This window comes from Pristiophorus japonicus, chromosome 11, assembly GCF_044704955.1.
Source record: "Pristiophorus japonicus isolate sPriJap1 chromosome 11, sPriJap1.hap1, whole genome shotgun sequence".
Lineage (NCBI taxonomy): Eukaryota > Metazoa > Chordata > Chondrichthyes > Pristiophoridae > Pristiophorus > Pristiophorus japonicus.
This window is the reverse complement of record NC_091987.1, coordinates 194,913,464-194,939,110: the sequence shown is the minus strand read 5'-3', so window position 1 is coordinate 194,939,110 and position 25,647 is coordinate 194,913,464. Positions and strand designations below refer to the sequence as shown.

The window sequence follows — 25,647 nt, the reverse complement described above, 5'->3', positions numbered from 1 at the left end:
GAAACCAAAACTGCACGCAGTATTCCAGGTATGGTCTCACCAATACCCTGTACAACTGTAGCAAGACATCCCTGCTTTTATACTCTATCCCCTTTGCAATAAAGGCCAAGATTTCATTGGCCTTCCTTGTCACTTGCTGTACCTGCATACTAACCTTTAATGTTTCATGTACAAGTACCCCCAGGTCCTGCTGTACTGCAGCACTTTGCAAACTTTCTCCATTTAAATAATAACTTACTCTGATCCTTCCCTGCTTAAGAATATATAGTAAGGCAATACAGCTAGGGGATTAGAGGCTGCCCTGATGAATAGTGCCCCAATGCCTAGAAAGATCCCAGGTCGAATCGCTGATATGTGCAAAATTGGTTAATCTTTTAGACAGCAATAGAGACAGCACAATTGACTTAATTATCCCCGGCTATGGCTGGTTGGGGTGGGGGTCAGAGGTGAGGGGTCATCAATTTGAAGTTATCACTCAAAGTGAAGCATAAGTTGGTGAGGAATGAAATGCTTTACCCTGGGGAATAATTGCGGGAGATAACGCTGCACCTTTCAACTGTACATTGGATAAACATTTGAAATAGAGGAAGATGAGGGCTTTGGGGAAGAGAGTAGGACAGTGGGAGTAGTTTCGGATTGCTCTCAAAAAGTTGGCACAGACATTTTGGACTAAATGGCTTCCTTCTCTGCTGTAAACTTCTCTTGTTCATTACCATTTTCTAACAATGGTGCAGTCACCATGTACTAAATGTTAGTTTGCTGACTCCTGTTGCTTGGCATCCAGAACTAAAATGGTGCCAATTGCTGCTGTTGGAACCTGCGACTGGCATCCACTGAGCAATAAATTCCTTCGTTAAAGTCTATAAATAGCATGTTTCCATGAACTTGTTGGGTGAATATTGAATGAAAGCTTTCCTTGCTTTTTTTAAAAAAAATAATCTATAACTCAAATGAGAGGTATTTTACTTTGAAAAGACACTTACCTTCTGCAATGCTGAGCACTGTGTGTGGAGAAATCTTACTTTTAAATAATCTGGAAAAATGCATTGCTAAATGATTGGGATGTGGCATTAAAATGAACAGCATGATATCTGAAGAACCACCAATCTCTCCACACATTTGTTTAACTAGTGTTCTTTGTTAAGTTTCATTCCAGAGCTCGGGGGAACGTCCAAATTCAGAGGCTTCGTCTGCTAATGCCTCCCTGACTGAACGAGCTATCAGCACTCCTGACCGTAAGTGCGATCTTACAATCCTGTATTTGAATAGTAATGGATAAAATGATGATGTTGCTGGGTGGTGGGGGAGAAACGCTGAGAAGGGAGTGAAGAGGAACTTGGCATTCTTCAGCCTCTTTTGTCACAAGTGTGGACTTCGGCACAATAGCCTGCCGTTGTCCAATATCCCAATCAGATGTATACTTGTACTAAGCCAATGCCAATTTCTGCCTCCAACAAAAATGCAATATTGAACTTTTATTTTGAAACATATATTACAGCTGCCAAAATGAATTATCGCTACATTTCTTCATTGTGTGTTGGGCAGGAGAAAAGAGCTGTTACCTGCTATAAAATATATCTGGTTTAAAAATTGCTTTAAAAAAAAACCACGCAAGGAGAAACTCAGTGACTAGCAATAGAATGATTTGGGTTTGAGTTCAAATCTCCACTTTGGCAGATAACTTGAATATAGCAAATTCTCAGCCAGGCTTAATGGGTCCTCCTTGAGGACCCATTCAGCCATATATATAAAAGCAGACATTATAGTGTGGATCAGCCTTGATGACATTGGGAGAGTCTACAGAAGAATATTGGCTCACCCACCAAATGTAGAGAAGGTGTGGCAGTGAGAAGCAATGGGACATGGAGATCCACTCAGACACTTACGGATTTTAGGATGTCACTCTGAAGTGAGAACTGAAAAGTAATTAGTGATCATTGGGTTTTAATCCATACTTTGCTGAATAAAATTAATATATAGAGCTAGTTAGCAAATGCTGTAACTACACTAGAGCAAAAGAACTTGCATTTATATAGTGCCATTCACACGCTCTGAACATCCGAAAGTGGTTCACAGCCAATGAAGAACTTCTTGAAGTTTACGCACTGCTGTAATGCAAGAAAGCATAGTAGATCCAACAAACAGCAATGGGATAAATGACCAGATCATTCATTAGTGATGATGGTTGAGGGATAAATATTAGGTGGGACATGAGAACTCGCCTGTGCTTCTTTTAGGCCCATCTGAGAGGAAGAGTCAATGCTTGGGCACTTCAGTAATAAACAGGTTGTGTATTTTAGTGGGTTCTTAAGAAATGGCCAGCTTTATGTATAAGCAGTCATATTGGGCTCAAAATTGGCCCACCCCTTTTTTCGGCGCGCTGAAAAGGGCGCCAATAAAATGTCCCCCGATTCTGGCCGTTGTGTTGCCTCTCCCGGGGCTTGGCGGTGTGGCCAGTCGATTGGGGGGGGCGGAGCTGGGGCCCTGCGCCAGAAACAGTGCCAGCAGCTCTGCACATGCGCATTGGAGTGTGCGCGCATGCGCAGTAGCTCCTGCCCCCAGCCTCTGTGTGCATGCTGCAGCATGGGACCCGATGCATCCCGCCCCTATCCCAGGCCATGTGGCCTCCCTCACAGTCCGGCCTGCTGCCTTCCCGGGCTAGAAGGCCACAACATGCAGGTTGGTGTGGGGGCCCAAGCTGGTGTGGGGGGGGGGAGTTTCTGAACCACAGAGTGGGTTCGATCACCGACCCCCATGGGTGGGGGTAGGGGGTTCCGATCCCGTGGGCGGTCCGATCTAGGGAAGATCTGATCCCCAGGTGCTGTTCTGGTCCTAGAGGGTCTGATCCTTGACCCCGGGAGGTAGGGTTGTTTATAACTGGCAGGCTGAAGGTGGGAGAGCTTAGGCGGCTGGGAGAACATATAAGAACATGAGAATTACGAGCAGGAGGTACTTCTATTTTTTATTTGGATATTTTGAAAAAAATTATGTAAATATGTTTTGTCTCCTTTTATTTTTGTAGTTGAAGCTTCCATGAATGCTTCTGTTGCATAGTAAATTAACTTTGCAAAGCTTGTCATATGATATCTTGTATAGCTGTTTAATCCTATTCACATTCTTTAGTCAAGTCATTAAGTTCTGCTTGCCTCCGATGTACCTACCTGCACTGATTTCTTAACTCTCCGCAAAGGTTTTCTGTGCGGCCACAAGTGGCCACATATGCTGGCCTAAGTTAGTTTGGAGCAACTATTAGCTATCTAAAGTGCCTCAATGGCCAAAACGGGCAAAATGGGGATTTTTAAGATAATCCAGAAAAATCAAGTTGCTCCCAAAAAAAAGGAGTAGCTCCTGGCCAATTTTGAGCCCAAAGTGTGGCAATTCTGCTGACCCACTCTCCATTGGAGGTAACATTCCCTGTATAGTACTATTTGCAGCATTGTTATCAAACTTTTTTGAATCTTTTTGCGAAAAGGGGTTGAAACAATTTTGAATTATGCGGAGTACTTTTTAGCTTGAATTTTCCCAGCAGGTGGCACTGTAACATAAGAAATAGGAGCAGGAGCAGGCCAAAAGGCCCCTCGAGCTTGCTCCGCCATTCAATACGATCATGGACTCGGGTCCACTTACCTGCTCACTCTCCATAACCCCTTATTCCCTTATCGTTTAAGAAACTGTCTATTCCTGTTTTAAATTTATTCGATGTCCCAGTTTCCACAGCTCTCTGAGGCAGTGAATGCCACAGATCCGCAACCCTCAGAAGAAATTTCTCCTCATAGTTTTAAATAGCCAACCCCTTATTCTAAGATTATGCCCCCTAGTTCTAGTCTCCCCCCATCAGTGGAAACATCCTCTCTGAATCCACCTTGTCAAGCCCCCTCATAATTTTTTGTTTCGATAAGATCACCTCTCATTCTTCAGAATTCCAATGAGTAGAGGCCCAACTTACTCAACCTTTCCTCATAAATCAACCTGGTGAACCTTCTCTGAACTGCCTCCAAAGCAAGTATATCCTTTCGTAAATATGGAAACCAAAATTGCACACAGTATTCCAGGTGTGGCCTCACCAATACTGTACAACTTTAGCAAGACTTCCCTGCTTTTATACTCCATCCCCTTTGCAATAAAGGCCAAGATTCCATTGGCCTTCCTGATCACTTGCTGTAACCTATGACGCTCATCCTTTTTATAATCTTGTGATTTAAATTCAACAGTTCAATGATCTTCTGATTACCTGATTACAATTAACTCACATACCTGTCACCACAGCTTGACTTGAGACGACGTAGGTAACTATATTAAAAACACTTCAGTTTTAGGATCTGTACAGTACTTCTAATGAATATCTTGCAGTTGCCATTTTCCATTTCATCCTTGGACAGTAGTGGTCCTTCAGACGCAAAGTAACAGAAAATTGCTTCACAGATCATAAAGTTTCATAGTCCATTCATTTCTATGCTTTTGAGGGGAAGGAGTGTAATCAAATAAAGGTGAAAACACCGATGTCTTTTCCAAAACAAATAAAAGCAAAAATCACCATATTGCACAGATGGACTTGGTAGAGGAGTGACATTAACTTTTGGTTCTGTTATGTTAATTTGAGGATGAAATAAAAGCATCAAAGTAGAATTTTGGCATTTACAAATGATGAATGGGGTTAATGATATTCACCAATGATTGAGATGGGGGTTTACCAGGTGTTGTGTTCCAGGGGTCCATGGCCAAGTAGTCTGCTGACTCTGTCTGTGGAGACTCTTTGGGGGGAGGTACAAGTGGGTTGCCCACACATGTTGAACCTACCCCAGTAAGAATTTAGCACCTTCAGGAGAGACGCGAGGAAATTGGAGAAAACATACTAACATTTGGGGTAGTGGGTGGTATGAGTTGGGGGTTGGGTATAGAATCGCAGCCTCACTCCAATTCCATTAGGTGTGGTTTCAATGTATAAATGATCCATAATTTGGCACAAAATGTTCGCATCTGTCAAAAATTTACCATCTCTTTCCCCACCCCCCACCCCACTAAAAAGTGAAACTGGTGTCATACATTGTAATATTACAACTGTATATAATCCTTGAGTAACTTTTTGAATTGTCCTATTTTCTTTCAGAAACAATTGATAATGTGACCTTTGCTGCAGGAGTCAGCTACATCAGTGTGACACACTCACCAACAAGTGAAAAGAGTGAGTTTACAGTGTTCTTAATTGCATTTTAAAGCAGCTTATAATGTACATTACTTGCAATTAAAATGCCAAACAAACAGTAGTTTTTGTATCTTTCTGCTCTCTGTAATTTGTAGACTCAAATTTTTCAATTGCAACATGGAATTGTAGTAATGAACAATATTTGTATAAAAGGGCGTGTAAGCCAGTGTTGGGGAGGAGAGATGAGAATGTTAATAATTCAATGTGTTTAATTCAGTATGTAATTTTGAATCATACAAGTATAATTTTTTAATGTTAAAGCAAATTGATAAATTGTCTACAATACTGGGTTCTGTAGCTTTTGAAATATTAACTCAAAGGTTAGCAACTGTGGAAGAAATCTGTTTTAAAAACCAAAACTTTTTAGTTATTAACTGCAGGACTTTGATCAACATGGTTCAGGATATATTTCAGATTAGGAAGCAAAGTCCTGCTCTGGAAGTAAAACCATTAATGGTAGTGAGATTTTTGCTTAATTAGTATAAAATATGCCTTGGATAAAGAGTGGGGAGGGACAAATAAAGGAACTGTCCATTCATCCATAGTGCTCACTAAAAGAATACATTTTTCATCTGCACTGCCAGGCGAAATGATCCACCAAGGAAAGAAAGCTAAAATTCTGCATAACATTAAAAATGGATCATGCTTGTAACTTGAGACTGAGTTTGTAAGTTTAAATCTCTTGGGTGCAGATGCTTTTCATTGAATCATCCTCGGAATATTAATTGGTTTAATGCAAGCATAATAATTGTAACAACTGTACCGTAATGAAGGATTAAACAGTAATTTTTCCCATCTTTTATGATTCTGCTGACTGGACTAAGTATTACTTCAAAAAGAAAACGCTAATCACTCATTTCTCACTAACAGGTAAAGAACATTCACCGGAACGGCAGAAAAATATGTTGTGCCTAATGTCCCCAGATAAACCGTAAGTAACTAAATACTCAGACGCACTATTTGGGTCTTTGACATCTGAGGTTCAAATCAGCTTTATGATATGCTTTTGAAAGTGGCATAAGAAATTTGGCTCTGTCTGAGGTTTCCCAAAAGTTGAAGAATCGGAGAATTGTTCACATTTTGAAATACTTCTGGTGCCGTAACACTGGGTTACATAATCCCTTGTATTTAACATGTCATTGACATGTTTCAGTATTTGTCTATTCCTCTGAGCTAGGAACTTACAAATATGGGAACATAATTTGCTGTCAAAATAATAGCAAGGTTAATGGTACTCACTGTTACTTATGCACAAGTGCTACAGCAACTTCAGGAGAGGGCAGACATGTGGCTAAATCCAAAGGCTGCTGTCAGAGATGCGCCGCTCCGCCATTAGCTTTGCTAAAAGCAGTATCTCGCTCATTGTTGAAATGTATTGAATGGCGTGAAGAACATAAGAAATAGGAGCAGGAGTAGGTCATTTGGCCCCTAGAGCCTGCTCCGCTATTCAATAAGATCATGGCTGATCTGATCGTGGACTCAACTCCACTTCCCTGCCCGCTCCCTATAACCCTTGACTCCCTTATTGCTCAAAGATCTATCTCCGCCTTAAATATATTCAATGAGCCAGCCTCCACAGCTCTCTCGGGCAGAGAATTCCACAGATTTACAACCCTCAGAAGAAATTTCTCCTCATCTCAGTTTTAAATGGGCGGCCCCTTATTCTAAGACTATGTCCCCTAGTTTTAGTTTCCCCTATGAGTGGAAATATCCTCTCTGCATCCACCTTGTCGAGCCCCCTCATTATCTTATAAGTTTCAATAAGATCACCTCTCATTCTTCTGAACTCCAATGAGCATAGGCCCAACCTACTCAACCTATCCTTATAAGTCAACCCGCTCATCTCCGCAATCAACCTAGTGAGCCTTCTCTGAACAGCCTCCAATGTATATCCTTCCTTAAATACGGAGACCAAAACTATACGCAATACTCCAGGTGTGGCCTCACCAATACCCTGTACAGTTGTAGCAGGACTTCTCTGCTTTTATACTCTATCCCCCTTTCAATAAAGGCCAACATTCCATTTGCCTTCCTGATTACTTGCTGTACCTGCATACTAACCTTTTGTGTTTCGTGCACAAGGACCCCCAGGTCTCTCTGTACTGCAGCACTTTGCAATATTTCTCCATTTAAATTATAATTTGCTTTTCTGTTATTTCTGCCAAAGTGGATAACCTCATATTTTCTCGCATTATACTCGATATCCCTTTGCAAATTTTTTGAGTCATCCTCACAATTTGCTTTCCCACCCATCTTTGTATCATCAACAGACTTGGCTACATTACACTCGATCCCTTCATCCAAGTCATCAATATAGATTGTAAATAGTTGAGGACCCGACACCGATTTTTACGGCACCCCACTAGTCACTGTTTACCAAGCGGAAAATGACCCATTTATCCCGACTCTCTGTTTTCTGTTAGTTAGCCAATCCTCTATCCATGCTAACATGTTACCCCCAACCCCGTGAGCTTTTATCTTGCGCAGTAACCTTTTATGTGGCACCTTATCGAATACCTTCTGGAAATCCAAAAACACCACATCCACTGGTTCCCCTGTATCAAACCTGCTTGTTACATCCTCAAAGAACTCTAGCAAATTTGTTAAACATGATTTTACTTTCATAAAACCATGCTTGACTCTGTTTGATTAAATTATGCTTTTCCAAATGTCCCGCTACTGCTTCCTTAATAATGGACTCCAGCATATTCCCAACAACAGATGTTAGGCTAACTGGTCTATAGTTTTCTGCTTTTTGTCTGCCTCATACCTTTGTTGTCTCCTTTATTGAAGTTTAGGACCTTGGTTTGAGAACCAACTTTCTCACCCTCGAACTGAATTTGAAAATCAACCATGTCATGGGGTCATTCCTCGAGGATCTTTTACTACAAGATCATTTATTAATCCTGCCTCATTACACAGTACTAGATCTAAGATAGCCTGCCCCCCTGGTTGGTTCCGCAACGTACACTGCAAGGAAACTCTCCCGGATACACTATATGAACTCCTCCTCAAGGCTATCCTGGCTAATTTGCTTTGTCCAATCAATATGAAGGTTAAAATCACCCATGATTATTGCGTTCCTTTATTACCAGCCTCCATTATTTCTTGATTTATATTCCGTCCAATCGTGTAGTTACTGTTAGGGGGCCAAGAGACTACGCCCATAAGCGACTTTTCCCTTAATTATTCGATATCTCCACCCAAACTGATTCAACATCTTGATCCTCTGAGCCAATATCATTTCTGTAGTATCCTCAGCAGAAGTTGCTGTACTTCCGCTGTCATCATCGTCATAGGCGGTCCCCCGAACGAGGATGTTCCACGAGTAGGTACAAACTGAACTCGCCAAAGGAAGTTAAGTCTTATCCATTTCCGTCTAATTACCCTTTTAAGTGTTAATTATTGCCAATCACTGTGGCACTGAAAATTAACTATTGTAATTGAGGAGTCTTTTTCCTTGTAGGTTTTAATTGTTGGATATTTAAAAAAAATTTAAATTACATTTTTTTTTCTCTATCAATCCAATCCTTTTCCTCTTTCTCTTTCTGTACCGGATTTGACGTTGAATTCCTCTATTCTAATTTGTACTTGCTTCTCAGTCCTTCCGCTGTTAATTTCACAATCCTTAAATAGATTGGTTAAGGAGAAGCAGTTGTTTGTCCTGTTCACTTGGGTCCCAAATGCCAGGTTTCCCTCACTGCGACGTGACCAGCTCACACTATCAGCAACATGCCACATAAAAAATGTAAAACCCAATCCTGCAAGGGCAAGTCTAGCTACATTCAAATTATGGCCCAAGATATCTCTTTTTAGTAGGCTGGCTATTGTAGCATTGCCACCTTCTGCAGTGCTTCTCAGCTTCTCCTCTAGGAATGTCTTTGGCGAGTCATCACCTGAAGTTGTCTCCATCTGTGGTCATTACTGCCTTTGGTTATTATTTTCTTGCACATGAGCAGTCGTCTTAATCCACTCTGTTCCAATATCCCTTTTCCTTCAACCACCTATCTTCTAATGCGAGGCAATTCAGGCGGGTTCCACAGCTCCTCCAGCTTACCGCCCAACCCATAAATTAAATATGATCTCCCTTGAGTTTACTATTCTGCACTCTTATCATAAAACCCAATATTCCATTGGATTTATTTAATGGCCTTGGCCAGTGGAGGTACTCCTTTTAATGTCTTGAGAACATCAACCTGCAAATCCCTCTGCTCTTCCACATCGAGTCCTCACAGGAAGCAAGTGCTTCAAACTTGTTATAACGGTAATTTGCTCAGGGTATTCCTGCTCTAGCCTGTTTATCCTTGCTTACCTAGTGTACCAGTGCCAGGTCCCCATCTTTCAGTGTGGTGACTACCATCTGAAACTATTATTCAAGAAACATGTCTCCCACCTTAAATTATGAGACCTTGAGCTCAAGTAATCTCAGTTGGAGACACTTTTTCCATGATTGTCTGCCATTCTTACAATAAATGCATAATCTACTTAAATATCAGTTCAACTGCTGCTTTCCTCAAATTCCTGTTACGGAAATAATATTTTCACTCTGTCATCATCATAGGAAGTCCCTCGAAACGAGGATGACTTGCTTCCACGCCAAAAGGGATGAGTTCACAGGTGTTTCAACGAAGGACCTAATATTCCAGGTCCACAACTACATCTTGAAGGGTGGAAGATGCCTGTGCGTGGATTTTTTTAACGTGTACCGCCGTTGCACACCAGCCACCACACGGGCTTGACAGAGCGAGGTCTTGGTCCAGTGGCAAGGATTACCCAAGACGACTGGAGACCAGCTCTGCTGCACGGGCCTAGTGAGCACACATATCGCAGTGTAGGCTGGCCTGTGCTGCCCCTGGGTCCACGCCTCTCCTGGACCCCGATCACATCCCTGGAGCGCAGCAAGGCCACCATCCAAGAGCTCTTCTGAGTGGTTCTGGCCATCTCACTCTGTACCCAACTGGTGACTATCTGTTAACTGCCAAGTCACTACAGTTGCACAAATTTAATTTTAAAGTTCAGTTAGAGGTGGAAAACACACAAGATGTTCCGAATTACTTGGAATCATTGAAATTTACAGAACAGAAAGTGGCCATTCGGCCCGTCGTGGCTCTTTGAAAGAGCTGTCATGCTTAGTTCCACGCTCCGCTTTTTGTCCTTGGCCCTTTAAGTTCCTCATCAAGTACCTGTCCCACTCCCTTTTAAAATGATTTATTAAATCAGCTTTTACCAACTTCTTGGGTAGAATGGATCTGGCCTGAGTCTTGAAAATGTCAATTGACCCAGTATCCACAGCTATATTGTGTGTGTGTGTGGGATTTCTAGTTTAACTTCCTCCCCATCGTACACTTGAGATAACGACAAACATTACACTAGCCTTTTTTAAATACTCTGTAACTGTGCACTAGATGTGTGTGTACCCAGAAACCCAAATCCCTTTGCTCTTCCATAGTTTCTAGTCCCTAGCAATTAAGAAAATATTTGACTTTCTTGGATCGAAAGAGAATGTCCTCCCACTTTCCCCAAGTTGAACTCCATCTGCCACAATTTTTCTCATTCACTTAATCTATGTCCTGCTTCTATCTACATAACTTATGGTGCCTCCTAATTAGTGTAATCTGCAAATTTGGATATACAATTCCATCTTCCTAGTCATTTATACGGTGGACAGCTGAGGTACCAGTACAGTTCCTTGGGGAACACCACTTGTCACATTGTGCTAATCAAAGAACACTCCCTTCTTTCTGTCTCCTACCAATTACCAACAGCACCTTGGATAGTGTAGTAGAGGCAATCCAATTGAATGTTGCAAAGGGGGAAACAAAGGGGTGCTTCTGGAGGGACAAAAGATGAGCCTGATGACCTTCCTCATCCATAGTTAACTTGTGATTCATTCCAACATGTCTTCTGTTGCATTGGCCAAATACAGACATCTAAGATAAAGATTTATTTATTTAAGAATAAAACTTGTAAGATGTGTGGCTTAAGAGCGGGCACAAAAAAAAATGTATTGAAGTTTTCCAAATATTTAGCAAATTTAAACAATGCTGCCTTAACATTTGCAAAAAAAATGCAGAGGTCACAGATGGACATAGAATTCCTTAGTTTGACCAAAATATTGCTTATTGTTTCTGTGTTCGACTTGGTGAAAAGTCTTCATTAAATGGTGTATTTGTTTCCCTAGGGTTCCTCACCCACGGCAGTGGAATGTAGAGTCTCCAGCTACCAAGAAAAACAACCAACCCCAAAGCAGAACAAGATCTCAGAGGAAATGTCCTTTAATGCCTTCGAACTGAAGCAGAAATTTTCAATTTGTAGTGTACAGTTAAGAGTATTTTTGGAGAATTTATATGCTTTCTTCCACCTTGCTTGCTAAGAATTGCTTAACTGTAAAGTATTTCAGAGTGGAGTACTTTAGTTCTCTGGCACCCCACCCCCTCCAAAAAAATATACAATAGACTGCAAACATTTGCTAGTTGCTGTGACTAATTTCTCAGCCGTGTGGAAAGTCACAATTGCAGCAAGCAACCATACCACCAAAGTTGTCCTGCTGTGTACTCGACTAATACTGCTTTTCTGGCTTAGAGGCTTACTGGATTCTTAATTGAGGGTCCTACATGATATGAAGAGGAACCTAAAATGAGCTGCAATAACAGATGTGCTTATCTTACCAGATTGTTGGACTATATTTTAGGCTGCATTTATATGGCTACTTTTGCATTGATGCAAAGGCTTTTGTGGCCATGTACCTCCTGAGTTGGGTCCTGCTTTGACTCCAAAGTATACTAAAGCCAAACGGGCATAATCCCCTTGTGTGGTTTGGCTGTACACTTGGTGGAAGCTGGGTTTTAAAAGTGGGATTCGCTGATGTACTTTTATAAACTTACTAATAGATCTGTCATCATTTGTTGGCAGGATGAAGAAAAAATTAACATGTAAATACTTATCCCAAAGATGATGGGTGACATAGAAATAATTGAAATAAATAAGCACAAGAATGAGCAACCTATTCTGAGTATGCCAAATGAAGAAGGGTAAACTGCTGAGTAACTTAAAATTTCCTCTTTTGTAATTCACTTACAAGTTACATTAATTGCTAAATTATATTTTCGCTCCTTCAACTGTATATCATGAGTGTTTCTGTTTGCCATTAATGCCTAGTAAGAAATCCTTTGGTTTGTAATATGTACAAAGATTTATACGCAAGTATTACAAGCAGTAGCTATTAAGGGCTGGTGACAAACTCTTGTTTTTTTATTGTTCATGATTCACAATGTATCATTGCTTTGTATCACATCTTAAACAGTGTTAGCCTATAACCTTTCCCTTTCCTCCCACTTCCAAAATGGGCAGCATCTTGCAAGAATATTGTTTCCTGCCCAGATTTTAAGCCACATGATGGCACTGTGTACTGAAATGTCTGGAACTAGCTACAGGGTACCATACTTGTATAAAAATACAGTACGGTTGGTTTACAGAGCCACTCTGGTATAAATTTCAAGCACTACACCAACGATGAAACTTCCTTTTTTGAAGTTGAATTTCTACAGACAAATTTCTATTGGGGTCAAAGGATATTCCGTTACATTACTAGTAGGTTGACAGCAGCTGGTTTCTTTCTTTACTTGATTTAAATCAGACTGTCTTTAAGACATATGGCCTTGAAAGTTGGCTGCAAGGGAGGCGAAATTTTGCTGTTCATATGACCTATCCACAATGTTTGCGCTCAAACAAGGAGCATGGCCATTAAGGGAAGGTACAGGAGAGCAATCCATATCGGTAGAACTGTACAAGGGGAAAAGAATCTCAATTATTGGTTTGGATAATGGGTAGAGTTGTACCTAGCTACAATAAACTGCCATCAGTATGATTGGATTTATATTTCACCAATTTGGGGAATGAGTATTTTCAGAATGTATAAAAAAATTGTAAGACTTAATTAGTGCTATCTGATGTTTTAAATAAATATTTACAGGACATTTGCCTAATGAGGTTTATTTTTAACCACCAAATGTTGCTCAGCAAATCTGGATTGCAAAGAGTTAAAGGGCAATAATATAAGAAATAGGAGCAGGAGTAGGCCATACGGCCCCTCGAGCCTGCTCCATCATTCAACACAATCATGGACTCGGGTCCACTTCCCTGCCTGCTCTCCATAACCGCTTAACATTTAAGAAACTGTCTATTTCTGTCTTAAATTTATTCAATGTCCCAGCTTCCACAGTTCTGAGGCAGCAAGTTCCACAGTTCCACAACCCTCAGAAGAAATTTCTCATCTGTTTTAAATGGGCGGTCCCTTATTCTAATATTATGCCCCCGAGTTCTAGTCTCCCCTATCAGTGGAAACATCCTCTCTGCATCCACCCTGTCAAGCCCCCTCAATCTTCTAAATTCCAATGAGTAAAGGCCCAACCTACTCAACCTTTCCTCATAAATCCATCGCCATAATTAACCTTGTGAACCTTCTCTGAACTGCCTCCAAAGCAAGTATATAGTTTCAGAAATATGGAAACCAAAACTGCATGCAGTATTCCAGGTGTGGCCTCACCAATACCCTGTACAACAGTAGCAAGACTTCCCTATACTCTATCTCCTTTGCAATGCTATTGTTCGAATCAAATCATCACATTGATGTTTCAATGAATTATGAAGTCATAAGTCAGCATCAAGAAAATTTGTTTTATTAATTTTGAACACGTTAAAAAGATTTACTGTTTATCAATTTGGAGAGAATTTTCAGTATTTCATGTTTAAATGAAATGCAACATGCTTGGAATTTGACTTCCGCATGCATATGCGTATCTCGGTTTAAGTCAGTGCAGCCCAGTATTCACAACTTGTTTTTTGACAATTATGTAAAATAAATGGGTTGATAATCTTGGGCAATGCCATATTTGTCCTTCAAATACAAAGAAGCCCAGAACTCGGTTGAACCCATTTTTGATTTAGCCACATGCAAAATGCCATTCAATAAGATCATGGCTAACCTTTTGATTTTTCTCTCTCTCCCCTCCAAGAATCAAAGGGACCTGGAATGTTTTGGGGCAATTTAGTTCAACGGTCTCGGTATAATTTTTGGTAATTACTGGACGCTAACAGAACTTTTAGCTTAAATTAGTCCATCTCAACAATTTGTATTTATATATCCTCATAGATTTAGCACGACCATTAACACAATGTTATTTGCTTCAATTTAACCTCTGCAGCAATTTTAACTTCTGTATATTGACATACTAATTGAGCATTTAAACAGATTGCAATTAATATTTGAAGTTAACGTTCCCAATTATGTTGCTGTCCACAACAATGTAGATTGTTAATTAAGCTCATGATCTTCATGTACAATGGACTGTCATCCAGGGAGGGAAAATATGATTTCAAATTCTCAAAAGGAGTAACATGACTCCAGCATATGGTATGTGTTCTCACCTATTGAACATTCCTAATATCCCAGATCAACTTATTCTATTTGAAAGTAATCAAACGAGACAGGATACATGTAACAAAAGTATAATTTCAGCACTTTGACAGGAATAAATAATGAAGGGTTTATGCATTGCCAAGCTTTCTATGGAAGTTAAACTATGTTCAAAGTGAAGCTCTTTTTTGCTTTGTTTAATGTGTACATCTTAATTATGGCACAGAAAAGGCAGGAAAGAATTTTTAACACCAATTTGAAGCAGAACATCACTAGTTACCCTGAGCTACATTGAGAGTAATAATTTTGCAAAAACTCAGTCACTAATAAGGTGGCCAGTTTTGCTGTTAAACAATGCAGAAATATACCCTTGGGGCCAAGCTTACATGTGGATGTTTGGGTTAGGCAATAGTGATGATTGACTGTGTGTTAAGGTCAATCTTTTTCAAACAATATTTATGTTGTGGTTTACTCAAACACTGGGACAACAAGCCCACTGTGCAAGGTTGTTGTTCAGTGGATTATTCTTTGCTAAATTTGGAAGGAGCTTGAATGAGCCAAATCAAAAGCAAATATAAATGTTACAGGCTAAAAGGCTCAATATGTTTCTTAAAATCAGTGGATAAGGGGAAAACAATTCTTTGGTAGTTCATTAAGGCTCAGTAAAGGGCTAAATGATGTGTACTTTGGGAAGTTGTCAAGAACTAGGAGGTCCTACAGCCTCATGAGCCTGCTCTGTCATTCAATAAGATCATGACTAACCTTTGACCTCAACTCCACTTTCCTGCCCAATCTCCATATCCCTTGATTCCCCTCGTCAAAAAAATTTTTTCGGCCTTGAATATACTCAACATCCACTGCCCTTAGAGGGTTGTAAATCTTTGGCATTTTCTACCCCAAAGTGAAGAAATTAATCCAATCTCAGTCTTAAAAGGCCATCCCCTTATTCTGAGACTATGCCTCCTAGTTCTAGACTAACCAGGGGTGACAGCCTCAGCATCTACCCTGTCAATCTCCCTCAGAATTTTGTATGTTTCTTGACTTGTCTGCAGCCTTTGACACGGTTGACCACTATCCTTCAACGCCTCTCCACCGTCATCCAGCTGGGTGGGACTGCACTCACTTGGTTCTATTCTTATCTATCTAATCGTAGCCAGAGAATCACTTGCAACGGCTTCTCTTCCCGTATCGTTAACTCTGGTGTCCCCCAAGGATCTATCCTTGGCCCCCTTCTATTTCTTCAACATGTTGCCCTTGGCAACATAATCTGGAAACACAGCATGAGTTTCCATATGTACACTGACGCCCAGCTCTACCTTACTACCACTTCTCTCGACCCCTCCATGGTCTCTAAATTGTCAGACTGTTTGTCCGACATCTAGGTTTGATTGGGAAGATCAAAGTCTTTGTTTTCAGTTCCCACCCCAAACTTGGTTTCCTCGCCACTGAATCCATCCCTCTCCCCAACTCCTGTCTGAGGCTGAATCGGACTGTTCGCAACCTTGGTGTCATATTTGACCCTGAAATGAGCTTTCAATCACACATCTGCAGCATAACTAAGACCGCCTATTTCTACTTTTGTAATAGCACCCATCTCAGCCCTTGCTTCAGCTCATCATCTGCCTCTCAATTCTATCCTACGTAACCTATAGGTGATCCAAAACTAGGCTGCTCATGTCCTAACTCTCACCAAGTCCTGCTCACTGACCGACATTGGCTTCTGGTTAAGCAACGCCTTGATTTCAAAATTCTCAATTATTTCCAAATCCCTCCATGGCCTTGCCCCTCCCTCTCTCTGTAATCTCCTTCGGCCCCACAACCTTTCCCTTTTTCTCTCCTCTCTTTCTCCTTTCCTCCTTCCCCCAGATGTCTGTGCTCCTCTAATTCTGCCCTCCTGAGCATCCATTATAATCGCTCAACCATTGGTGGCTGTGCCTTCAGTTGCCTAGGCTTCGAGCTCTGGAGCTTCTTGCCTCTTAATATCTACTTATACAGCTGTCATTTTTATTGCATAATACTCCTGTGAAGCACCTTAGGACATTTCACTACGTTAAAGGCACTATATAAATACAAGTTGTTTCAATGAAAACGCCAGAGAATATGGACTCAATTTCTCATAGGACAACCATATCATCCTGGGAATCAATCTAGTGAACATTCATTACTGGCAAGTAGATCCTTCCTCAGTTGGGATGACCAAAACTGCACAGTACTGCAGGCTTTGTCTCCCCAAAGCCCTGTACAATTGTAGCTTGACTTCCTTACTCTTGTACTCCAAACCCCTTGCAATAAAGGCCAACATGCCATTTGCCTTCACCTGCATGCCAACTCTCTCTTGTATGAGGACACTTAAATCTCTCAACATCAACATTTAATAAGTTTCCCACCATCTTAAAGTATTCTGTTTTTCTAATCCTTCTACCAAAGTGAATATTTTTTTCCATCTGCCAGTTTACTGCCCACTCACTTAACCTGTCTGTTCCTTTTCAGACTCTGTTCTCACAGTTCACATTTCCATCTAGCTTTGTATTGTCAGCAAACTTGGATACATTGCACTCGGTCGCTTCATTGAAGTAATTGATTGATAGATTGTGAATAGCTGAGACCCAAGCCCTGATCCTTGTGGCCCCTCCCACAAGTTACAGTCTGCCAACCTGAAAATGACCCATTTATCCAATGCAAATATATTATCCCATGAGCCCTTATCTTGCATAGCAACCTTTTATGTAAGACCTTATCAAATGCCTGTTGGAAATCTAAATACAGGTTCGACCTCCGGAATCCGGGCCGATCGTGGCGAGGTCGTCTGGAAACCGGAAAATGTTCCGCTATCCGGACAACTCTGCCCGCCCCACTTCATGCAACTCTGCCCAGACAAGGAACTCCTCCACGGCGGCGGGCCCCGCCCAATCAGGTCCTCTTCGGCAGGCCCGCGTGAACACTGAGCACATTCTCTTCCCCCCCCCCCCAGACATTCCGAAATCCGGAAATACCTGGGCTTGGTTGTTTCCAGATTCGGCAAAACACAAAATGCGGAACGGCCTCGGTCGCGAGAGTTCCGGATTCGGGGTGCTGTACCTGTATACGACATACACTAAGTTCCCCTTTATCTACCCTGCTAGTTACATTCTCAAAAAACAGCAATTTGTTAAACACTATTTCCCTTTCATAAAAACGTACTGACTCTTCCTAATCATAGTGATTTTCTAAGTGCCCTGTTGTCACTTCCTTGATAATGGATTCCAGCATTTTCCTGACCACTGAACTGCAGCTGTTTTCTCTCTCCCTCCTTTCTTGAATAGCGGGGTTACATTTGCTACCTTCCAATCTGCTGGGACTATTCTAGAATCAAGGGAATTTTGGAAGATCAAAACCACTATCATCCACTATCTGCCGTCACTAGAACCCTAGGATATAGGCTATTGCGTCCAGGGGATTTGTCAGCTTTCAGTCCCATTAGTTTCTCAAGTACTTTTCCCTTCACTGATAAAGTAATTACTTTAAGTTTCTCACTCATTAGCCCCTTGGTTCCCCACTATTTTTGGAATGCTTTTTGTGTCTTCTATTGTGAAGACTGGTGCAAAATATTTGTTTAAAGTCTCTGCCATTTCCTTATTCCTCATTATTTCACCTGTCTTAGCCTCGAAGGGCCTAATGCAATGCTAGTAGAACCTCTTGCAATCTGTTTTTATATTTCTTGCTAGTTTACTCTCATTCTATTTTCAATATTTTTTTTGGGTCATCCTTTGCTGGTTTCTAAAGTTCTCCCAATCCTCAGGCTTAGTACTATTCTTTGCAACATTATATACCTTTTAATCTAATACCATTAATTTATTTAGTTGCTGACTTGAACTTGTATAAAATAGTTCAAACCATGAGGATCAAATGTGAACTTCTGAAGTTCAAAGTTTCCTTAAACTACTGAAAGAATCCATTGAAACAACTCCCACACTGGCACAAGGTAGGATTCTCAGAAATAAAGTCCAAAGCTTTGAGAGCTACATTGGTCTTAAATATCCAGGAGTGAAGTTAACAATTTTCCTTCCAAATAAAGGCACTCGAGTTCAGTTGCTGATTAGAAGTACCCACTGGCTTGATCAATGAATAACAAATTAATTGACTTATTTGGGCATTGCACAATTGAGCAGAACCCTTGCACAGGGATAAATAGCTGATCCTGTGAGTAGCATACTTGTATGATTGCCATTGGGCTAAAAAACATAATTGGGGAAAAAAAGTATTCCAAGATTAGCAGATGCTAGTAATTGGTAAATTATCTTTCTGCAAATTGCGTTTTCACAAACAAAATATAAATAGGGTTGCCTTAAAATGTACACAAATATATGGAGCATCAAGAAGGTTCTATGCTCTGGGGAAAGGGCAGGAACGTAGGAATAAGTGACAGCTCTGAGCTAGCACTGCCATGAACTTCCCTCCACTACCCCATCCAATGTAGATGACTGCTGTCTACATTGAGAACAATGATTAAATTTAAAGATTGTGAATTATTGTATAATTAAGCATTGCCACCAGAAATAACTTTAATACAGAATTCTTTAACAGGTACTTTGTGTGTTACAAAAGCAACTAATCCAATTTACTTCATTAGATTACAACTAGATCACAGCAAAATAAACATTTTCACATCCCTCAAACGACCTAAATAAGTTGACAAAGTTGATAGGAAACCATGGCACGGCTTCAGGCAAAACTGGATTTTGATGTGTGCAGAGTACTGCATTCTCCCTAAATTACCAAATCCAGAACAAAACTTCAGTTCAAAATGCCCTACATTGCTAGCTACTTCAAATTTTAGAATGAGTTTCATAAAAAGAGATATGTTCAGCTAATGACATGAATTTCTAATAAATCAAACCTAACTGTATACATTTAAACAAACAATTGTCAATATTCAGGAATATGTACAATACAAAGTCAAGGATATTTGGACCATTTAAAGCCTTTCTTCCAAAGAGAAAATGCAATTGTTGCACTTTAAGCTCAAACTGTAGCAGTTACAGTAACATAAGAAATGTTACCTTGCTGCCTTCACATGGTGAACTAACTCCAAACAAACTGGTGGAATGAGTGGCAAGTTTCCATTTTGGATAGTTCAAGTTTAATTTTCTGTTCGGAAGTGGAATTCGGAAGTGGAATTGACAAGTTTTTTTAAAAAGTAAGGATGACTCCACATTCTGCATTGGCACACACATATAGGCTGCTCGATTTATTTTTTTTTAAACCAAGGAGAAGACAATCAATTGAAGCGTGACCTGAGGCTTCTTCCCTGCTGAATTTTTGGGTACAATCTACCAAAGAACCTATGTAACATATTTACTAAATATGAGCACGGGACACAAAAAACGGACAACTCTGCAGATGTTCTAGGGCTACGTTTATACAAATTAAAATTGCAATTAAGATCCAGATCTTAACTCATTTCACTGAAGCTTGAAAGTAAAGATCTGACTTTCACAGTTGTGATTTCAATCCTTCACTGAATTTCGCTGATGATCTCTACACACCAAAATGGCAGCCAACTTCACACAAAAAATATTCTGCTTCATTATAGGCCTAGTACAAATGCATCGAATATACACACATCACCATTTTACAAAATATACTGACTCAAAATGAGTGCAATAACTGCAAATGAGGAATCACTTTGAATGTTAAATATGGTTTAGTGATGGAATATTTGTAATAAAAAATTGGTATATCTGAAAATCATATCAAAAGTATTAAACTCTAAAATGCAATCACTGGATTATGATTTAATCAGATCAAGTTTCTTTGTTTTATCATATTAATACTGCATTATATTAAATACTCATGTAAGCAAAGGTCATGGGTTCAAGTCCCACTCCAGACCTTGAGCACACAATCTAGGCTGGCACTTCAGTGCAGTAACTAAGGGAATGCTGCACTGTCGGAGGTGCTGTTAAACCAAGACCCTATTTGCCCACACAGGTGGACATTGTAGATCCTGTGGTATTATTCAAAGAAAAGCAGGGGAGTTCTCCCTATGTATTGGCCAACAACCAACATTACTAAAACAGATTATCTGGTCATTATCTCATTGCTGTTTATGGAACCTTGTGCGCAAATTTGCTGCTAAGTTTCCTACATTACATCTGAATTATGTATCTGATAGACTTGAAATGCCTATTAGAAAGTAAATCAATTGCTTGGATAGCAAAAATACCAGATAAGGAAACACTGATCGCAACCTTTTTTTGGAGTGGAAAGTGTTTCAGGTAGAAGATTCATCATGTTTCTTAACTCGAGAAGTTTTTGTTTGCTCTACTGCTTATAGATTTCATTTGAATTTACAGAACTACTTAATAAAAATTTGGTTTTGACTATAGGTTAGCATTTTTCTCTGTCCCACAAACATCGCAGGGGAGGTTTATGCCCAAGAGGTAATTAGCATTACTTGTCAATCAGCTTTAGGGGCACATTAGCAATGTTGTCCTAGAAAAGTGTGTTTTTAAAATGAAAAATAAAAAGTACTTAAATAAACCTAAGAATGAAAGCAAAAAGGACATTGAACAATCAGATGTGAAAGGACTGTTGCAGCAAAACACACCATCCTCCTAACGTGCCATTGTATAATCTTACTAATGAAGTGATGCAAGTTAAATCCCTATACTGATCAACCATGTGAATTTAATTTGAATTTAAACAAATTTCTGACCTAATATACACTCAGAGGGTAGACCACCACTGTGGATTATTTACCAACCACAGAGTTTTAAATTATAGTACTTAATTGTATTTGCCTTAAACCTTTTCCCTTCATCAATTTAAAACTAAGTAAAGGGAACTGCCTCTTTCAACATGCAAGTCAAAAGCCTCTGCTTTTCTCGCAACAAGCTGTTACATTTAAAATATATATTTCTTTATAAACGCAACACATTAGAAATATCAATCCTTAGTTTTTGCTAACAAGGCAAATATTTTTTTAAACTATATACGTACAGTACCTCTAAATAAATTTAATACTGGTTGAAATATCCTTTCTTTAAAGTTTTACTTAATGACTTTGCTTTCCTGACTGTGCTGGGAGAGGTCTTCATGGCAAGCATATTGGCGGATTGGAAAATAAAAAGCCATGAAGTAATGTTGCATATTAACATTTAAACAGCATGAATTACAATAACTCATGAAACACAAGTACTGAACATCTCAAAGAATCTTTGAAAATACTTTTTCAATCCACTGACTTCCTGTAAACTTCGATTTGCTTTCCGTGTTAGAGTCATTTCTTGGCAGTTTAAGTATCACAGGTTGTGGAAATAATTACTGAGGGCTCCAGGTTAATGAGTTTAGTTTCTTTCAAAGTGATAGTTTTAGATATAGTCTGTACAAATTTATGCAAATTAAAAAATGGTGCAAAATTTCCAATAAATATGGAACATGGCTAGGTCTCAACAGAAAAGGCAATCATATTAGCTTAGCTAATCCCCACAGGCAACTCATGATTTAGTACATCCTTTTTATAGATCAAAAGTTTGAACCAATTGCAGGTAATTTATTTTTGAGAATCTATCATTTGGGCCTATAGTTAAAATTTCAACAATGGCTAAGCAGCAGTACACCTTAAATATGTAAAACGATTTTTCTGTATCAAATTTAGAACTGTTAGCCATACATTGCAGCAGCATGATTAGGGGATCTCATTACCAGCAACGAGATAAGATGTAGTATCAAAAATTAAAATTGAATAAAAAACATCATTGTTTAGTGGCAGAAAACAGTGGTCAACAGCTTTGGCAAAAATAGTCATTTTATATTACAAGTCTCTGGCATTAACTTCCTTATAGATTTGTGGCCCATGTGAGATAACAAATGCTTAAATTCACTACTGGTTTGAGTTCCTTGAAGAGGTATTTTTCTGTTGTCTTCATTTCTCTGGTCTTCTCCCCTTTCAGATCACAAACGAAGATTTGTGTCGGAAGTCTCCCTGTAATGGAGGGAAGAAACAAATTATGTAGCAGATTACAAATAAAAATTAGTCGTGTAGTTTTGCAGAGAAACTTCCATAGACACTTGGTTCAGAACCCCATTTTATGGAGTTCGGACTGATTGAAAATATTTGTAAAACCGTCGACTCTTCAAAAGTTGCAATTCAGTTTAATGCAACAAGAGGTCACAGCTCACCAGTGGATCTATATATCAGCAGAATCTTAGGAGTAAGGTTCAAGATGCACCCGTTTAAGATATCTAAACTGAAAGAACTTGCCCCATTACATCCAGCACACATGTGTCCACAGAAAAATCCTCAGCTCTTATTACCATCTATTTGTTATCTTGCTTATCTTACCTCATCATCCACAGGATTTGATCGGACATAATCAACACCATCTGCTTTTGAGGAAGCCTGGTAACTGAAACAAACAAAAAATTGTTTTATTGCTTCATATCGTAGTATAACTAAGCCCTAATAATAATTAAAACAAATCATAATCTCATTGTATGCTCAGCTACAAAGTTTCCATTTAAATTGCATTCAAGAGTTGAATTACATTGAATTAATTCATCCAAAATTAATGATATTTACATAAAATATTTTTAAAAGGTTCATAAGTACATTAAAATTCAGTAGCATTTCACCAACAAGGTGTTCTGCGATCATTATTTTGTAAAGCCTTCATGATTTCCAAGCTAAGGATGCTGACCTACTTACAAGACATCACTCGAAGCTGTACATCACCTTAATGAGGTGCAAATCCTGACTTCCAGCAGGGAGCAGATCACTAGAAATCACAGATCTATGTCTGATGGTTTTCCATTCATTCATTTCAATGAGGAGTTGAAAATCATGGGCTGTGTGGCCTTAATTTCCCACGATGAACTCCCAAGTGACTGCCACTCCCTTTGTCCTACACTTAGGCAATTCAGGGAAATGACTGAGACCAGTCAGTTCAAAGTTGGTGAAGTGAATAAGATTTTAAAAAGGGAATTGGAGTAATACTTGAAGAGGAAAAAATTGCAGGGCTATGGGGAATGGGCACGGGAGTGAGACTAATTCGACGGCTCTCTCAAAGTGCCTGCACAGGCACGATAGGCTGAATGGCCTCCTCCTGTGCTATTTATTCTATGATTATAGCTATTGTTGCCATACCATTGATCAAAATGCTACCCTTGGTTGTTAAGGCCAATTTATTTCTAGCATATTAGGGTTAAAAACTGATTTTAAGAATCAGCGACTCTTACCTGTTTTCAGGCTGTTTCTCTGGGGTGGGGGAAGAAAGAAGAGAACAGTATATTTAATAAAAATTACCACTGCGGCAATACAACAAACAAGTTAGTTAACAATCAGAGCAAAAATGACAAATGAATGATATGGAAAATTAAACTGTAAATAATGATCTGTGATGCACGCATACTTCTAATCATCTTCCTACTGTTTTTCCATTACCACGGCCAATACAAGATTAACGTGGTGTTGCACACTGCCTTTCTAGATCAAAGGTTATTTATGACTTACTTGCCCGCATACAAAACACTAATATATTAACACTACACAAGTAGGAAACATTAGAAAGAATAATTATTTAGGAGCACTGCATAAATCATATTGCTTCTAATTAGCTAATTGCTAGCCATAGATGACTTCACTAACATTCCAACCTACATTAAGTTAGTTACATTAGTCGTCCCTCTAACTGCATGCAACTATTTTTTTTTGCATTGGATTAAAAAAAATACAGCAGTAAACACCCTCCTCCTGACTGCTTGAACCAGAGGTTTCTTCAAAAAGGTGATTATTTTAATAAAGGGTGAAGCTGACTTCTTACTTGCAAAATATCCTCGTTTATATGCAAGCCTGATGACGATGGTTATAATCAGTAGAACAAGAATGACAACAAGAACACCACCAATGATCGCAGCGATATTAATGTCATCTGCAGGATGACAAAAGAATATTACAAATTATTCATACTGCAAATAAATCTCAATTTTATTTAGAAATACCTATACAACAATTATACATATTTTTATAGCATGATATATGGTGCTTCACAGGGCACCTCTCAATAGCAACCAAGAAGTGGGAGAGTAATTAGGAGAGGCACAGTCAAGCAGTACTTTTTGTGATGGATTTTAATTACTGTGAAGAATTATAATTCATAATACCTAAATTTCATCCTTACCTTGAGACTGTACTAAAGGCAAACACATTTCTGCACTGCTACCCAGTTGCTTTGTAATGCAACTGCATGCTTACACACATGCTGACTGCAGAAAAAAATAGTTCTAGTGCTCAATTCAGAGCCAACGTTTCGATGACAGGTCTTTTAACATTAAAAATGACAGTCATAGTGCCACCTACAGGAGTAATAGCATTTTGCCACAGACAGAACCTGACAATGTTCTCAACGTAACTTGAAATACAATGTTGTGACCAGCTCATCAATTTGATCATATAATAGATAGGAATATAACATGGAGGAATTGAGTGTAAGTTCATATTTTTCTGGGTGGGGGGACGGGGGGAAATCAGAGGGGGGAAAAGCGCGCGAGGGGGATCGGAGGCGGTGGGGGGGGGGGGGAAAAGAGAGAGAGACACACACCGAGGAGATTGGCGGGGAGCTCGGAGTGGAGGGTACTGTGCACGCAAATAAAATTAGGGGGAACATTGAAGGAAAAAGAGGAAGTGCTGGAAATATTCAGCACATCAGCCAGCATCTGTGGAAAGAGAAACAGAGTTAACATTTCAGGTCGATGACTTATCCTCAGAACATAGCAGATACATTCGTTATAATCGACCAAAATTCTCTGGACTCTGGGGAGGTACCAGCGGATTGGAAAGCAGCTAATGTAACACCTCTGTTTAAAAAAGGGGGCAGACAAAAGGCAGGTAACTATAGGCCGGTTAGTTTAACATCTGTAGTGGGGAAAATGCTTGAAGCTATCATTAAGGAAGAAATAGCGGGACATCTAGATAGGAATAGTGCAATCAAGCAGACACAACATGGATTCATGAAGGGGAAATCATGTTTAACTAATTACTGGAATTCTT

General features: G+C 39.6%; 2 protein-coding genes across 2 annotated transcripts in view; one reads left to right on the top strand and one right to left on the bottom strand.

Moving 5' to 3' along the window:
• ncapd3 (non-SMC condensin II complex, subunit D3) overlaps positions 1 to 11,592 on the top strand; it is an 86,429-nt gene extending 74,837 nt beyond the window's left edge. The window contains exons 32-35 of the mRNA XM_070894387.1: positions 1,146 to 1,235; positions 5,108 to 5,182; positions 6,074 to 6,134; positions 11,385 to 11,592. Of these exons, the coding sequence (XP_070750488.1) occupies positions 1,146 to 1,235; positions 5,108 to 5,182; positions 6,074 to 6,134; positions 11,385 to 11,496 (338 nt within the window). The 3' untranslated portion in view covers positions 11,497 to 11,592. The remainder of the gene's footprint in view (positions 1 to 1,145; positions 1,236 to 5,107; positions 5,183 to 6,073; positions 6,135 to 11,384) is intronic.
• Positions 11,593 to 19,996: 8,404 nt separating this feature from the next.
• The window catches only part of jam3b (junctional adhesion molecule 3b), a 92,090-nt gene continuing 86,439 nt past the window's right edge, over positions 19,997 to 25,647 (bottom strand). The window contains exons 7-10 of the mRNA XM_070894386.1: positions 24,422 to 24,529; positions 23,838 to 23,856; positions 22,945 to 23,008; positions 19,997 to 22,584 (exon numbers count right to left, since the gene is read on the bottom strand). Of these exons, the coding sequence (XP_070750487.1) occupies positions 22,549 to 22,584; positions 22,945 to 23,008; positions 23,838 to 23,856; positions 24,422 to 24,529 (227 nt within the window). The 3' untranslated portion in view covers positions 19,997 to 22,548. The remainder of the gene's footprint in view (positions 22,585 to 22,944; positions 23,009 to 23,837; positions 23,857 to 24,421; positions 24,530 to 25,647) is intronic.